General features: G+C 43.4%; 1 protein-coding gene across 1 annotated transcript in view; it reads right to left on the bottom strand.

The window, feature by feature from the left end:
* ppp1r37 (protein phosphatase 1, regulatory subunit 37) overlaps positions 1 to 18,468 on the bottom strand; it is a 138,195-nt gene that overhangs the window by 19,521 nt on the left and 100,206 nt on the right. The window contains exons 5-7 of the mRNA XM_034169229.1: positions 8,471 to 8,590; positions 6,030 to 6,180; positions 5,700 to 5,855 (exon numbers count right to left, since the gene is read on the bottom strand). Coding sequence (XP_034025120.1) covers positions 5,700 to 5,855; positions 6,030 to 6,180; positions 8,471 to 8,590 — 427 coding nt within the window. The remainder of the gene's footprint in view (positions 1 to 5,699; positions 5,856 to 6,029; positions 6,181 to 8,470; positions 8,591 to 18,468) is intronic.

The raw sequence follows: 18,468 nt of genomic DNA on the forward strand, positions 1-18,468 counted from the left end.
TGGGGAGCACTGGTGCACAGCCATTTTCAGATCTCACCAGAGATGTTCAATCAGATTCAGGTCTGAGCTCTGACTGGGCCACTCAAGAACATTCACAGAGTTGCCCTGAAGCCACTCCTTTGATATCTTGGCTGAGTGCTTAGGGTCATTGTCCTGCTGAAAGATGAACCATACAGGCCTGATTGGTGGATTGCTGCAGAGATGGTTGTCCTTCTGGAAGGTTCTCCACTCTCCACAGAGGAATGCTGGACCTCTGATAGAGTAACCATCGGGTTCTTGGTCACCTCCCTGACTAAGGCCATACTTCTCTGATTGCTCAGTTTAGACAGGCTGACTGCCTGTTTGCAAAAATCTCAAAAACTTTTTCACATGGCCATTATGGGGTATTGTGTGTGGAATTTTGAGGAAAAAAAAATATTTAATCAATATTGGAATAAGGCTGCAACATAACAAAATGTGGAAAAAGTGAAGCACTGTGAATACTTTTTGGATGCACTGTAAATACAATATCACAACCCCATAAGCTCAAAAAGACACCCAACATATTCAAGGCTGTTGAAAGGAATGCACACGCTAACTTGAAGGTTTTACAACCATCTGTGTATTACTGTACAACTGGACTTTTATGTGTGGGTATGGGGATACTACACAATACTACATAAAATATTTTACACTGTCTGTATTACATGCAATATGTTCTAAAAAATGGAATAGGTGTGTGTTTTGTGTTTCCTGCACACCTGCCACAATCTGACCTGTTTATAACTGGAAAACCAGAACAGAGACAAGATAGAAATAAAGAACTAATGTCTAGTGTCTAACAAGTTTGTACAACATGATCTGGATCTGACAATTTATCTGAATCTTGTGGTCAGAAATCTTTTTCCCTTGTGGGTCAAAGCTGTGCATGTTTTCCATTTCTCTTTGCTCTACCCAAACACAATTAGTGTGAGGGAGTATGTTCAACCAATCATCAGCTGGGGCAGGTCTGGGTAGAGCAAAAACAAATGGTAAACATACAGTGGCCCTATGGAATGAGGTGTGTGTTAATATAATCAAACACAAACTTCTTTAAAAAACAGTAAAACATACAGGCTGCAAACCAATTTGTGTAATTAAGTAAACCAGCCATTCTGTAAATTTGGGCCTTCAGTGCCTCCTGCTGGGCACTGAAGGTACTGCAAATAGACCTTGAAGGGCGACTGATTTTCAAGCTTGAGATGACCCCAAAATGCACAGGTGAGCCCTGTTAACTTGCACACACATAAGATGCAATTCAGCTTTACTCGTGGTCAAGTTGTGGACTCCGAAAATTTGGACTACCTATAACAGTTCATTCTGATTTGACCATTTTTGGGAAGGATCGTCAGTGCGGACAATGATTTCTTCTTCCTCCTCCGGCTGGTGCAGGTCAGCAATGAGGGCGGATGACTCTACGTGGAAGATTCCTGATGATTCAAAGTTTTTGGATGCAACTCTTTAGATCCTTACTGCTGGTTCAGATTGGGCCAGAATCTATACATTCGGAATAGTACATGTATATGTATATAAACACACAAAACAAAGCGATTTTGGAGAGAGCAGCCACTGATGTCACAGTGTAGCGCTACTCTGATTGGCTGTCACACCAAAAATCTTATAAGAGTTTTGAAATACTGATTTACAACATTTTGATACTATTTAAGGACTTATTTTTATATTAACAAATTCACTGCATTTTACGTAAGGCTTTTTCAGGAGCTGCAGGAACCCTAATATAAGAATATACTTTATCTTAGGGGGGTCTCCCATTGGTGATTTTGGCAATGATTTCGATCCCGGTGTCAGAACTGAGGAAATCAGTAGCCCAATTGTAGCCAAGATTCAGATGAAATTGCAGTTTTTACAAAAACTGCAATTCAGTGGCAGAAACTAGACTACTCAGGATTGAGGGAAAGATGAATGCAGCAAAGTACAGAGACATCCTGGATGAAAACCTGCTCCAGAGCGCTCTTGACCTGGTGTTTTATGTGCGATTACATGAGCGTAACTAAGTACTGCTGATTACATAAAATTCCCATCACGCGATTGTTTTGGAACTTGTGTGTTTTCTCACACTTTTCTCAAAAAGCTCAAACCCCTGTTAACATATTAAAAATGTCTTCTGGTCAAGAGTACAACATGGGTTACATGTTGTAGAGGAAGATCAGAAGGAGGACAGGGTTCTAGCTAGGATAAAATTTTAGTGTAGTGGTAATGTCGAGGGAGTGAGGCGACCAAGGGAGGGGATAGTGCGGAAGGGGGGCAGCTTTTGAAAATTTAAGCTAAAAATTGGCCATTCTAGGGGTACCCAAGGGGGAAAAGCCAGGTACGACAGTCCAAGTCCCTTCATCATGTCCAGAAGGCTGGGGAAGTTTGTTGAGTGGGCAATCTCATTCTGGGTTAGCCAGTACATGGCCCTCAGTGAGGCAGTCGGAGTCCGTGGACATTTTTAAGTCAAGACTTAAAACCTATTTTTATTCTCTTTCTTATGAGTAGTTTTTATTTTGTGTTTTATTCTTTTACTTCTGTTTTTAATTAGGTATTTTATTTTTTTTTATTTTTATTTATTTATTTTATTTTTTTTTATGTTCTGTGTGAGGCACCTTGAGACGGCTTTTGTTGTAAGTTGGCGCTTTATAGGCTGATTAAATTGAAATTGAACATTTTATTGAGTCTTATGCCGCGTTCACATCGGGCGTGATCAGACGCTACAAATTCGTGGGGGTCACGTGGCGACGGATGCGCCTCCTTCGCCCGGTGTGTCACTCCGCTTTTGCTGCAAAAATTCGCCCTGGTGCGTCATCAAATAGGAGGAGCTTCCATTCCGCTCGTCGGCTCCATGACGGACCTTGATCACACAGAGCGAGTTGTTGTGGAAAGCTCCCAATTCAGGGAGTATCATTATCAATTATCATCACGCAGGAACTGCGCCTTCCACCAGCGGTCCTTCCACCTATGCGGGACCCAGTTTGAGGACCTCCTGTCCCGTTCACGCGCGCACATGCAAAAAAAAAAAAAAAAAAAAAAAGAAACGCCGCTGCTTGCTGTGAGGCTGCAGCTCGCTCTTCCCCCCCCAAAAACTCTGTCATAATTGTGTTTAGAAACCAGTCACCATTTGCTTTATTATACATCTGTGTAGTTAATAGGTAAAATAATCTCCATGGATGATTCGCTCGCGCGCGCACGTAAAATATAAAGAGAAAGTAACTCCGCTCCCCGCTGCTGCGGGGCTGCTGCTCGCTCCAAAAACTCTGTCATAATTGTGAAATAAAGGACAAAAGAGACATAAGTCCTGCTCACAGGCTGCTACCAGATACAGGACATGTTCACATCTTCAGTCAAACTCCAGACATCTCCACATCACTACATATTCAGTCCCTGATTGGTCATCGCGGCACGACGAGACGAAAAAGTTCAGATTTTTCAACTTGGGGAGGAGGGCAACGTGACGTGATGCGACGCAATATCGCGCCACAAACGCGCCAATCGCTTCACTCATGTCGCTTCATTCGTGTCCATCGCGTTGCGCTGCGTGACTTGGCGCAAAAACGCGTCGTTCCATAGGGATTACATGGCAACCTGTCACTGCCGTCGCTCACGTCGAGCCCGGTGTGAACGCGGCATTAAAGTAAATAAATATGAAATTGTCACTGGAACCTTAAACTCTGGACATAATAAACTCTACATGGTGGATCCTTGATCTCTGGACATAGAAATAAAATCTTTATTTTCTGTCAAAAGCATTTCCTTTCAGATATTATTATTGGCATGAATGTCTGAGCTGAGCTCTTACAGCTCGCTGCGCTGCACACAGGTTCATAAAGAATGCAGGACGTCTCATTTTGGGAGGAAAAACGTTTTAGTCGATTGTAATTTATTGTCTCTATTGCAATGTTTGTAAGAGGTGTCACTTTATTTAAAGTGGAAATTCGTTTTGAAGTTATTAATTCCGAGCGGACTCTGTCTCAGCAGAGAGCAGTGCAGCGTTTGAAGCTGTGCCAATGGAACGGAGGGCGATTCTCGTTTGTTGACTGCAACAAGACAAGAGTCCCAGTTAGTGACTTTAATCCACACAAAAGTGACTCATGATAGTTTAATGGCTTTGAGAGGGGTTAAGAAGCGGACTTATCGCTTCTGAAGAGCAGCGAATCAAAGAGCCACGAGGCATTGAATCGAAGCATTGCTTCATTGATTCACGCTTCAAACTGGAGTCGCGCTGCAGAATTGTTGATTACAGACCTGTAACACAAGTTTGCGCTAGCAAGAACCCTGGAGGATTCTGTTCAGAGTACCAGATTGTCCACTTTCACCTACTTTGACATAAGATTACTCCCCATCTGCACCAATTAATCTGATTATTCAGTTTTTGTATATCACGAATCATCTATGTCACAACGTTTTCCCCGAATACTCACAATATTCTACACTATCACTACTCTATTTCAGGCCCTGATTGGGTATAATTATTTTTTTTGTCAAAATTGTGGAAAATCTGGTGTCAAAAATTGACAACAGGGGAGGTGATGGCCTAGTGGTTAAGCGTTGGGCTTGAGAACAGAGGATCCTTGGTTAAAACCCCAGCCTGACTGGAAAATCACTAAGGGCCCTTGGACAAGTCCTTAAACCCTAAGTTGCTCCCGGTGTTTAGTGAGCACCTTGTATGGCAGCACCCTGACATCGAGGTAAATGTGATGCATAAATGTAAAGTGCTTTGAGCGTATGACACAGATGGAAAAGTGCAATATAAATGCAGTCCATTTACCATTTAACAGGACATTGCCGTTTGTGTCAATCAAAATTGTAATTCAAGGTTCCCATGGTTCTGAGAAGATTTTAAGATGTCAAAGTGGGCTGCAGTGTTCTAAGTTTGGGAATAACTCATGTAAACAATATACCTTTCCATTTTTTTTTGTATAAAGTTTCCTCTGTCTTTCTCACTGATTAGAGTTTTGCCCTCATTTGCGCTGCCTGACTTTTTGTTTTCAGTTCTGAGACAAAGCTGTCAAGTGGGTGGGGTTTTTTTTCAAGGATGCAACTCCATTAGTTAATGAGCTTTTGAATGACAGCTCACTGACCCGGGTATTGGCATTAGGGATGTCCCTCTGGGGATAAAGGGCCCACTTCACAGCTTTGTGTCAGAACTGCAAACAAAAAGTGAGGCAGCATAACAGAGCTGGCAGTGTCACTGTGAAGCTGACACGAAGGGCAAAAGTCTGGTGAGAAAGAAGATGCACAAACTATGAAAAATTATCCCAAGGGAGCCAATAAATGCTAATCTTAAGAACATTATCAAAGACATAAAAGGCCATTACTTTGCATGATGAGACAAATGTGCAACTTTTTTGTTTGTTGGAGATAACTTATTTTCTTGCACCCCTTTAAATTCTTATTTTGTGTGATATTCAAGACATTTTTTTATTGGCACAAATCTGACACCATAAGCTCTGGCTTGTCCATTTCATAGATCTGGGGTGACGTTGCCATATTTTCTTTATGCAACATTATTTCTACACTCTGACTGGCTTTACTTTGGCTTATGCAATTTCACCCACAGGGATTAATGCAATCACACAGAAAGTAACCCAATCACTTTGGTGAAACAACTCCACCTTGACAAAGCAAATAGGGCTTCACAAACAATACGGCTGCATGCTAGTGCGCGATCATTTCCTGCATACCGGAGTCGAGGATGTGGTTGTTGCGCAGATCCAGGATCTGGATGTTATAGTTGAATTTTAGCAGGTTGCCAAGTTGGGCTGAATCCTGCAGGCCATTCAGCTTGTTGTCTGCCAGGTATAACTCCCGCAGATTCATGTTCATCTTCAGAGCAGTTGCTGATCAAATAAAAAAAAAAAAAGGAGTTGAAGGAAGAGCATGAGATATGCAAAAAAGTTGAAATAAATAAATCCAAAGAACAGAAGAATCATCTAATAAATTGAGTTTTTAGGTAAATGCTGTAGTTGTGCATGTCCTCTCAAGCCATCCCTCTGGTGACTTGCTCATCTTACCCAGCAACATGAGGGGTCTCCCAGACAGACTAGCATTCTCCAGGTGAAGGACCGTCAGACTGCCACTGATCCGGAGTGCTCGTGCTACAAAGGGAGCTGAGTGGTCCAACAGAGGAGTGTTACGAGCATCCAGGTATAACAAAGAGCTTGTCTGGGTGAAATACAAACACCAAAACATTCACTTAGAAACTGTTTTACTTAGAAAATTTAGCTTACAAGCAAACAAGTTCCTGCACTCAAATGTGAAATAATGTCCTGATGGTAGTGACTGAAATAGTCTCACGTTAAGAATCTCTAATAACTACAGGCTCAGTTACATATTAGTTTGCTTCATTTATTTTGGGGCAGTGGTGTCCTGGAGGTTAAAGATGTAGATTTGTGACCAGACAAACTATAGTTCATCTGACAGGAAGGAAACTTGAAGTAAAATTGTTAATCCCCAAACTGCTCCCATTGAGTTGGCAGCAGCCTGACAGTGTGCACGGCACACCCATGTGTGTGCGAGTGAAACTGGGATTTTCATACACAAGAAAACAGATCAAATCCAGGCTTGAGTGACCCATGTGCATTCTGGCAAACTGGAACTGAAATTTCTCATTACAGTGCAACCGGAAAAGTCTTCACAGCTCTTCACTTTTTCAACATTTTATTATGTTACAGCCTTATTCCAAAATGGATGAAATTAATTTTTTCCCCTCAAACTTCTACACACAATACCACATAATGACAATGTGAAAAACTTTTAAAGACCTTTATATATATATATATATATATATATATATATATATATATATAAACCCCCAACAACAACTACAACAAAAAAGCCCATTAAGAAATCACATGTACACAAGTATTCACTGCCTTTGCCATGAAGCTCAAAGTCGAGCTCAGGTGCATCCTGTTTCCACTGATCATCCTTGAGATGTTTCTACAACTTAACTGGAGTCCAACTGGGGCAAATTCAGTTGATTGGACAGGAATCAGAAAGGCTCACACCTGTCTACATATAAGGTTCCACAGTTGACAGTGCATGTCAGAGCACAAACCAAGCATGAAGTCAAAGGAATCTTCTGTAGACCTCTGAGACAGGATTGTCTCGAGGCACAAATCTGGGGAAGGGTACAGAAACACTTCTGGTGCTTTGAAGGTCCCAAATGAGCACAGTGGCCTCCATCATCTGTAAATGGAAGGAGCTTGGATCCATCAGGACTCTTCCTGGAGCTGAGCACCCGTCTAACCTGAGCAAAAATGGGGAGAAGGGCCTTAGTCAGGGAGGTGACCAAGAACCCGATGGTCACTCTGTCAGAGCGTCACCATTTCTCTGTGGAGAGAGGAGAACTTCCCAGAAGGACAACCATCTCTGCAGCAATCCACTAATCAGGCCTGTATGGTAGAGTGGCCAAATGGAAGCCACTACTTAATAAAAGGCACATGGTAGCCCGACTGGAGTTTGAAAAAAGGCACCTGAAGAACTCTCAGACCATGAGAAACAAAATTCTCTGGTCTGATGAGACAAAGATTGAACTCTTTGGCGTGAATACCAGGCATCATATTTGGAGGATACCAGGCACCATCCTTACAGTGAAGCATGGTGGTGGCAGCATCATGCTGTGGTGATGTTTTTCAGTAGCAGGGACTTGGAGACTAGTCAGGATTGAGGGCAAGATGAATGCAGCAATGTAGAGACATCCTGGATGAAAACCTGCTCCAGAGTGCTCTTGACCTCAGACTGGGGCGACGGTTCTTTCAGCAGGACAATGACCCTAAGCACACAGCCAAGATATCAAAGGAGTGGCTTGTCCCAGTCCACCCAGCTGTAAATGGGGACCAGCCTTGGCTGGAGAATCAGCAATGGATGAGCATCCTGTGCAGGAAGGGTTGTAGAATCTCACCTACTTCATGCTACAGAAACCAGGGATAAGAACCGGCACTTGTGTGTCCTACAAACTGTATTTGGGCTGCAACAATTTTCACAGTCAATTACTCAACTGAATATTTTCAATTAACTAGTTGCTAGGGCCACAAAATAACAGAGAAGTATGAAAAATGTCAATTCATGTTTTCCAGAGCCAAAGATGATACCTTCAAGTATCTTGTATTGTCCACAACTCGGAGATATTCCGTGTATTGCCAAATAGGAGTACAGAAACTACTAACATAAACCCAGAAAGTATTCACAGTTAAGAATCTGAAATCTAAGAATTTTGTTATTAAAAAGGCTCAAAATAATTGACTACAAACATGTAATAACAGTTTGATCCTTCATGCCTTTGGGCAGTTGAAACTCATCTAATGTGCTCATTGTCCACTTCACATGTAGGAACTTTTCCAGCCATCGCCACAATTATTCTGTTAAAATAAATAAAATCGCCTGACCTCAAGTAATTTCCCCTTTTCTACCCTGTATTTATTAGATCGTGCAGGAAAGGATGAGCTCTCACCTTTCTCATCATGTGAGCTGCAGCCTGCCATCCCCGCGTGCCAATGTGCTTGTTGAAGGAGATGTTGAGATGCGTGGCTGACTCGTAGTACTCAATCATGTCGAACAGTGCGGATGCACCCTGAGAAGCAGCAAGAAACAGAAGACAGACCAGAAATACAATACATCAGCCTTGAAGTGGGTTTCAGCTTTAAGATAATCCTCCAGTTCATCACTGTGTCAAAGAACTGAAGAGCAGCTAGAGCTGAAGCTCTGTAGGTGATATTCCCTCACTGTAGAAGAGACCTGCTGAGATGTTTCCACGAGGGCCACCCACTGATAAGTTCTTTTGCCTGGGCTATCTCAAGAAAAATTCAAATATGAGTTAGAGTGTGCAAATAACAAGCATAAATTATATATACGAGGTCTGTTAGAAAGGTATCAGACCTTTTAATTTTTTTCAAAAACCATATGGATTTGAATAACGTGTGATTGCATCAGCCAAGCTTGAACCTTCGTGCGCAGGCGTGACTTTTTTCACGCCTGTCGGTTGCGTCATTCGCCTGTGAGCAGGCTTTGTGTGAGCAGTGGTCCACCCTCTCGTCGTTTTTTTATTGCGAATAAATGTCTGAACGATTTGGAGCTTTGCTGCATCAATTTTTTTCCAGAAACTGTGAGAGACCTCCAGGTGGACACCGTTCGGAAAATTAATATGGCTTTCAGGGACGATTTTATGGGGATTACACAGATTAAGGAGTGATCAAGACGGTTTAAAGACCGCCCACAGCTGCTGAGAGCACATCGCGCTCCGAGCGCCGATCGACAGGCTCAAACCCCGCTGAAACAACCAGATCATTTCCAGCGTGAAAGCTTTGTTGATCCGGGACATCGTATGACTTTCACAAAAAGGCAGGAGACGTGGACATCAGCACTTTTTCGGCACATTCCACTGTTACATTTTTTTTTTCATGGAAAGAAAAGCGGATGGATGCGCCACCGTGCCGTTCATGGCGCGGCACAAAACCACCTCCGTGTTGGTCTCACAGGACGGCTTTGAGATGGCTTTCAGACGGCTGTCGGTGGGTTTTCAATCGTGTGACTATCCGAGAAATTGTGGATGAGCCTGGACATGCCAGAACATGTCCTGTGAGGCTTCATCACGGTGTTGCTTTGCCTCATGCGGCTCCACCGCGACGCACGGAACTCCTCCGCACGTCTGTCTCAATGTGCCGAAAAACTGCTGATGTCCACGTCTTCCGCAATTCCTGTGCTAGTAAGATGACATACCAGATCAAGACAGTGTCCAGTTTAGAAATGAACGGCACATTCCACTGTTACTGTTACACTGTTTTTGTCATGGAAAGAGAAGCGGAGATTCCGCGCGTCGCGGTGGAGCCGCATGACGCAAAGCAACGCCATGATGAAGCCTCACAGGACATGTTCTGGCATGTCCATGCTCATCCACAATTTCTCGGATAGTCACACGACTGAAAACCCACCGACAGCCGTCTGAAAGCCATCTCAAAGCCGTCCTGTGAGACCAACGGAGGTGGTTTTGTGCCGCGCCATGAACGGCACGGTGGCGCATCCGTCCGCTTTTCTTTCCATGAAAAAAACTCCTGTAACAGTGGAATGTGCCGAAAAAGTACTGATGTCCACGACTTCTGCCTTTTTGTGAAAGTCAGACGACGTCCCGGATCAACAAAGCCTTCACGTTGGAAATGATCTGGTTGTTTCAGTGGGGTTTGAGCCTGTCGATCGGCGCTCGGAGCTCGACGCGCTCTCAGCAGCTGTGGGCGGTCGTTAAACTGTCTGGACCAATCCTTAATCTGTGTAATCCCCATAAAATCGTCCGTGAAAGCCATATTCATTTTCCGAACGGTGTCCACCTGGAGGTCTCTCACAGTTTCTGGAAAAAAACTGATGCAGCAAAGCTCCAAATCGTTCAGACATTTATTTGCAATAAAAAAAAAACGATGAGAGGGTGGACCAGTGCTCACACAAAGCCTGCTCACAGGTGAATGACGCAACCGACAGGCGTGAAAAAACTCACGCATGCGCACGAAGGTTCAAGCTTGGCTGATGCAATCACACGTGATTCAAATCCATATGGTTTTTGAAAAAAATAAAAAGGTCGGATACTTTTCTAACAGACCTCGTATATGTAAGGATCAAACAAAGAGAAGCTCTACATTATACTGTTTGAATGCACGACGTGAAGTCTAAAACACCAAAATGAAGCCGTGCAATCAAACCGTATAATGCAAGGCTTCGAGTTGTTTAATCCGCTTACACCATGGTCCCACTCAGTGAGCTAACACACAAATATTTATTTAAGTTAACAGAATTTGATAAAAATGCGTAAGTATCTGAGACCATTTTATGCCAGTCTCAAGATATTTTCATCCTTGGCAACCGTTCTCCTCATCAATTTCAATTTATTTTCATTTATATAGTGCCAAAACACAACAGAGTTGCCTCAAAGCGCTTCACACAGGTAAGGTCTAACCTTACCAACCCCCAGAGCAACAGTGATAAGGAAAAACTCCCTCTGAGGAAGAAACCTCAAGCAGACCAGACTCAAAGGGGTGACCCTCTGCTTGGGCCATGCTACAAACATAAATTACAGAACAATTCACGGACGAATATACAAGAAATGCTATTGGCACACAGGACAGGTGGGTCGCCAACACAAATACAACTCCCATCTCTGGATGGAGCTGCACCTTAAACAGAGAGAAAAAAAAAGAATCAGGCATCAGCAAGACAAAAAATACTGTATAATTTGCCAGCATTAAACAAGAAAAACAGAAGAAATACTAAGGTGATCGCCGGCCACTAGCCCTAAACTTCACTAAAAGACCCAAAATTTAGGTAAAGTTGAGACTGCAGCCCGCTCCAATTACTAATAAATGAATTAAAAGAGTAAAAAGCGTAAAACAAAACTGTACCAGTATGCTAGCCATATGAAAGGGAAAATAAGTGCGTCTTAAGTCTGGACTTGAAAATCTCCACAGAATCTGACTGTTTTATTGACGCAGGGAGATCATTCCACAGAACAGGGGCACGATAAGTGAAAGCTAGGTGACCCGCAGACTTCTCATTCACCCTAGGGACAGAAAGCAGTCCTGCACCCTGAGAACGTAAAGCCCAGGCCGGTACGTAAGGTTTAATTAGGTCACCAAGGTAGGGAGGTGCCAGTCCATGAATAATTTTATAGGTTAGAAGCAGAATCTTAAAATCTGATGTCACTGGGACAGGAAGCCAGTGAAGGGATACCAAAATGGGTGTAATGTGGTTGTACTTTCTGCTTCGTGTCAAAAGTCTGGCTGCAGCATTTTGAACCAATTGGAGACCCCTAATGCTAGACTGCGGTAAACCAGAAAATAGAACATTGCAGTAGTCTAATCTAGAAGAGATAAACGCATGGATCAGGGTCTCAGCATCAGCCATAGACAGGATGGGACGAATCTTCGCTATACAGTGGTCCCTCGCTATAACGCAGTTCACCTTTCGCGGCCTCGCAGTTTCACGGATTTTTCTTAGGGCCATTTTGCATGCTTTTTTTTTTTTTTTTTTACAGCACATTGTGTTCTGCGTCCTTATCAGGCGGGCCGGTCGTGGCACCGGTCGGCATCACCTCGATTGCTCTCACTGCCTCCGATGCGCTTTCTGCGGGCCCGGTAAACGCAGCAGCGGGCCACTCACACTGCCCTCCTGTCTGCTGTGCGGAATTGAGCCAAATCTGACAACAGGTCCAGAGACTACGCTCGCTGTTTTGATGCGGATGTTGACCGCAGCCGCAGAGCTCCGGACTTGGATTCTTTGCGGGTCCCGCATCCGTACCTCCGGAGGCAGTGAGCGAAGGGAGAGCATGCGCATTGTGTTCTGCGTGTGTCTGTTTATAATCTTCTCGCACATAAGAAAAAAGAGAGTGTTTACACAGGAGAGAAAAGTGAGAAAATGTTAATGCCTGTTTGAGAAAAGTGTATAAAGTGTGTAGTGATGGGTTTTATAGCCTTGAAACATCTATAATCGCAAAAAATAGCGCTGACTACTTCGCGGATTTCGCTTATCGCGGGTTATCTTTAGAACGTAAGTCCCCGACTGAAAACCCACCGACAGCCGTCTGAAAGCCATCTCAAAGCCGTCCTGTGAGACCAACACGGAGGTGGTTTTGTGCCGCGCCATGAGCACCATGGTGGCGCATCCGGCCGCTTTTCTTTCCATGAAAAAAACTCCTGTAACAGTGGAATGTGCCGAAAAAGCGCTGATGTCCACGTCTCCTGCCATTTTTGTGTAAGTCAGACGACGTCCCGGATCAACAAAGCCTTCACGTTGGAAATGATCTGGTTGTTTCAGCGGTGTTTCAGCCTGTCGATCGGCGCTCTGAGCGCGGCGCGCTCTCAGCAGCTGTGGGCGGTCTTTAAACCGGCTGGAGCACTCCTTAATCTGTGTAATCCCATAAAATCGTCCCTCAAAGCCATTTGAATTTTCCGAATGGTTACCACCTGGAGGTCTCTCACAGTTTCTGGAAAAAATTGATGCAGGAAAGCTCCAAATCGTTCAGACATTTATTCGCAATAAAAATCCGACGAGAGGGTGGACCACTGCTCACACAAAGCCTGCTCACAGGCAAATGACACAACCGACAGGCCTGAAAAAACTCACGCATGCGCACGAAGGTTCAAGCTTGGCCGATGCAATCACACGTGATTCAAATCCATATGGTTTTTGAAAAAAATAAAAAGGTCGGATACTTTTCTAACAGACCTCGTACATCCTCTTGATGCTGTCCACTGATTAGCTGAACAACTGAAAGCTGCAGTCACATGCAAACAGTTCAGACTGTTACAAATATAAAAACCATTCACACACGGTGTAAATATAAAGTTTTAATCTTACCTGTTCCATTCAGTCGGATTTATCATCGCAGCCTGATAACTTATCCACATAAAGTATCCTGATTTTGCAAAATGTCTGAAAATACTTTTAGTTGTCGTGGCTGAAGAAACATAGCTCCTGGTGTGTTTCTCAGCCTGAACCAGAGAACGCCGACACTTTGTGCCACAACAAAAAAATTTTACTTATTTTAAAAGTTGAATGACTCACAGTGCTTCATTCATTCACGTCAGTGTTTACTACAGATGTAACAGAGTCCAGCAGGTGTCGCTGTGCAGATGTCATTAGTAACTCTCACTCCCAACAGCTCAAAAGGATTCTCTGGTCACGAGGCCAGAGCTCTGGATTTTAGCCTTCTGGTTAGAGATTCCAACTCCCATGCCCGAGATCGTGAATTTGCGTCCTGAGGGGAGCGAATGGGCGGAGTCATAACAACACAACGCAGAGTGCAGCCGTGACACAGACATCAGTCAATTCTTCTGCATTGTGCACCCGACAAAAGTAAATGCCATGATCCACCAAGACAAAAATAAAATAAAATTTAAAAAATGTTAAATTGTTTGAATCATATTTATCTAATAGATTACAATTTGTTCATGTAAATGGGGACTCTTCTTCACAGACTAAGGTTAATTATGGAGTTCCACAAGGTTCTGTGCTAGGACCAATTTTATTCACTTTATACATGCTTCCCTTAGGCAGTATTATTAGACGGCATTGCTTAAATTTTCACTGTTACGCAGATGATACCCAGCTGTATCTATCCATGAAGGCAGAGGACACACACCAATTAGCTAAACTGCAGGATTGTCTTACAGACAAAGACATGGATGACCTCTAATTTCCTGCTTTTAAACTAAGATAAAACTGAAGTTATTGTACTTGGCCCCACAAATCTTAGAAACATGGTGTCTAACCAGATCCTTACTCTGGATGGCATTACCCTGACCTCTAGTAATACAACCCCTGGCAAAAATTATGGAATCACCGTCCTCAGAGGATGTTCATTCAGTTGTTTAATTTTGTAGAAAAAAAGCAGATCACAGACATGACACAAAACTAAAGTCATTTCAAATGGCAACTTTCTGGCTTTAAGAAACACTATAAGAAATCAAGAAAAAAAGATTGTGGCAGTCAGTAACGGTTACATTTTTAGACCAAGCAGAGGAAAAAAATATGGAATCACTCAATTCTGAGGAAAAAATTATGGAATCACCCTGTAAATTTTCATCCCCCAAATTAACACCTGCATCAAATCAGATCTGCTCATTGACATTGACCCTATGCCATGACATTGACCCTATGTGTCTTTTTGCAAGGAATGTTTTTGCAGTTTTTGCTCTATGGCAAGATGCATTATCATCTTGAAAAATGATTTCATCATCCCCAAACATCCTTTCAATTGTCCAAAATATCAACATAAACTTGTGCATTTATTAATGATGTAATGACAGCCCCAGTGCCTTTACCTGACATGCAGCCCCATATCATCAATGACTGTGGAAATTTACATGTTCTCTTCAGGCAGTCATCTTTATAAATCTCATTGGAACGGCACCAAACAAAAGTTCCAGCATCATCACCTTGCCCAATGCAGATTCGAGATTCATCACTGAATATGACTTTCATCCAGTCATCCACAGTCCACAATTGCTTTTCCTTAGCCCATTGTAACCTTGTTTTTTTCTGTTTAGGTGTTAATGATGCCTTTCGTTTAGCTTTTCTGTATGTAAATCCCATTTCCTTTAGGCGGTTTCCCATCTTATCTTAGGGATCTCATAGTACCATATCACCCCAATAGAGCGCTTCGCTCTCAGACTGCAGGCTTACTTGTAGTTCCTAGGGTTTGTAAGAGTAGAATGGGAGGCAGAGCCTTCAGTTTCAGGTTCCTCTCCTGTGGAACCAGCTCCCAATTTAGATCAGGGAGACAGGCACCCTCTCTACTTTTAAGATTAGGCTTAAAACTTTCCTTTTTGCTAAAGCTTATAGTTAGGGCTGGATCAGGTGACCCTGAACCATCCCTTAGTTATGCTGCTATAGACTTAGACTGCTGGGGGGGTTCCCATGATGCACTTAGTGTTTCTTTCTCTTTTTGCTCTGTATGCACCACTCTGCATTTAATCATTAGTGATTAATCTCTGCTCCCCTCCACAGCATGTCTTTTTCCTGGTTCTCTCCCTCAGCCCCAACCAGTCCCAGCAGAAGACTGCCCCTCCCTGAGCCTGGTTCTGCTGGAGGTTTCTTCCTGTTAAAAGGGAGTTTTTCCTTCCCACTGTCGCCAAGTGCTTGCTCACAGGGGGTCGTTTTGACCGTTGGGGTTTTTACGTAATTACTGTATGGCCTTGCCTTACAATATAAAGCGCCTTGGGGCAACTGTTTGTTGTGATTTGGCGCTATATAAGTAAAATTGATTGATTGATTGACTGATTAAATTGCTCTGTTTGGCGCCGTGTGGAGGAGAGAGGCCACGTGACAGCGTACGCATGCTCGATGATGTGCTCGTCAATATTTACGTGCTCTGCTTATAAAACAAAAGGGTTTCTGCCAGCACTGGAAATGCAAACCAAGCCAGACTTAACTGTTTGGACCCGGAACATGCTGTGTAGTACCGACCCGAACCACACGGTGGAAACATCCAGCATACGCCGGCTAAATCACCATGGTGTGACAGCTGCATAACGTATTTGACGTATCCAGTGTATTCGGTGCATTTTTCATATGCATACGCTGGCTAAATCGTCAAGGTGCGACAGGGCCCTTACTTTTGCACTGGTGCAAATGTATGATTTCAATTAGACAATGTTATAGCCATTGCAAATATGCTAAACACACGCACAATTTTATGAGCTGCCAAAGCTCTTGATCCAAGATTTTGTTTCATTAAAAGCCTGTTCTCAGAACAAAATGAGTTACTGTTTCATTAGCTCTTAAGTGGACATGTGTCCCTCCTGCTGGTCACCTAGCAACATTCAAAAGCAAACACTAACAACATGGTAATCACTGGCTACTGACAGAACATGCACCTGTGAAGCCATGTATAGTATGAGTGTAAACGCCAACCACTGTGGCAATTAAAAATTAACACACTACTGCAGGTTGTCTCATAAGATCCTCTTTTCCCTTGTGTAAATGCATAATGGGAGACATTAGTGAGCAAACACAACTTTGTTTATCTACAGGGTGGGGGGGAAGATGAATCACATGCAGGCCTATAAAAGCCCAGCTTGTGTCAACTCCTCCTCGACTCCTTAAACTACAGCTCAAAACAGTCTTCTTTCCTTTATGCTTTCCATATGTCTCCTGAACAAACACCATGACTGTGCCTTCTGCACTCATTTCTAAGATCAGCCCACTTCCTCGTTCGCTTCCGTTTCTATCCAATTTTGCTCCATTATCGCCTTGAAAACACGCTCATCCTTTTCCCCTCTCCATTTCAGCCTGTCATTTCATCCAAGCTCATGGTAAAAACACTTGTGTCATACTGAGATGCTGCTCCGCGGTGACTCATTTCGCTGCTTCGCTGACATTTCCGGAGAAGTGTTCCGTGTTTGGCTGAGAAGTCGTTATGCTACTTTATATTTGTCGTTTGTGTTTATGCCACATTTTGGAGGTTTTTTGTGTGTCTAAGGCTGCATGTACGTGGGCTGTCAATAAAGTAACGGTCCTTTTTATTTTTTTTCAAAAACTATATGGATTTCATTCATATGTTTTTACGTCAGACATGCTTGAACCCTCGTGCGCATGCGTGAGTTTTTCTACGCCTGTCGGTGACGTCATTCGCCTGTGAGCACGCCTTGTGGGAGGAGTCGTCCAGCCCCTCGTCGGAATTCCTTTGTCTGAGAAGTTGCTGAGAGACTGGCGCTTTGTTTGATCAAAGTTTTTTCTAAACCTGTGAGACACATCGAAGTGGACACGGTTCGAAAAATTAAGCTGGTTTTCAGTGAAAATTTTAACGGCTGATGAGAGATTTTGAGGTGATTCTGTCGCTTTAAGGACTTCCCACGGTGCGAGACGTCGTGCAGCGCTCTCAGCCGCTGTCGTCAGCCTGTTCAAGCTGAAAACCTCCACATTTCAGGCTCTATTGATCCAGGACGTCGTGAGAGAACAGAGAAGTTTCAGAAGAAGTCGGTTTCAGCATTTTATCCAGATATTCCACTGTTAAAGGAGATTTTTTTAATGAAGACGTGCGGACGGGTCCGCGCGTCGGGACGCAGCCGCCGCGACGCTCCGCCACAGGAAAAACACCTCTGTTGAAAGCCTTAAGGACAAGTTGGAACATGTCTTGCCTGTTAAACAATTTCTCATATACTCACTCCACTGAAAGCCATCAAAAGCCGCCTGGATTTTACAAATGTTATCAACACGGAGGTGTTTTTTCGGCTGCGTCCCGACGCGCGGACCCGTCCACACGTCTTTCATTAAAAAAAATCTCCTTTAACAGTGGAATATCCGGATAAAATGCTGAAACCGACTTCTTCTGAACTTCTCTGTTCTCTCACGACGTCCTGGATCAATAGAGCCTGAAATGTGGAGGTTTTCAGCTTCAACAGGCTGACGACGGCGGCTGAGAGCGCTGAGCGACGTCTCGCACCGTGGGAAGTCCTTAAAGCGACAGTATCACCTCAAAATCTCTCATCAGCCGTTAAATTTTCACTGAACACCAGCTTAATTTTTCGAACCGTGTCCACTTCGAGTGTCTCACAGGTTTAGAAAAAAGTTTGATCAAACAACGCGCCAGTCTCTCAGCAACTTCTCAGACAAAGGAATTCCGACGAGGGGCTGGACGACTCCTCCCACAAGGAGTGCTCACAGGCGAATGACGTCACCGACAGGCGTGGAAAAACTCACGCATGCGCACGAGGGTTCAAGCATGTCTGACGTAAAAACATATGAATGAAATCCATATAGTTTTTGAAAAAAATAAAAAGGACCGTTACTTTATTGACAGCCCTCGTACATTAACCGACACAAAGATGCGAATACAAAGACTCTTCATATGTTAATTCTAAGACATTGTCTAATTAGACTAGCTATGCTGTTATTTTTTGGGGACTTTGAACATGAGCTTTTCCCACACATTCATGAAATATCACAATGTAAAAGCTACCAACAATGAAA

The sequence above is a fragment of the Thalassophryne amazonica genome, chromosome 4 (assembly GCF_902500255.1).
Source record: "Thalassophryne amazonica chromosome 4, fThaAma1.1, whole genome shotgun sequence".
In the NCBI taxonomy this organism is placed as follows: domain Eukaryota; kingdom Metazoa; phylum Chordata; class Actinopteri; order Batrachoidiformes; family Batrachoididae; genus Thalassophryne; species Thalassophryne amazonica.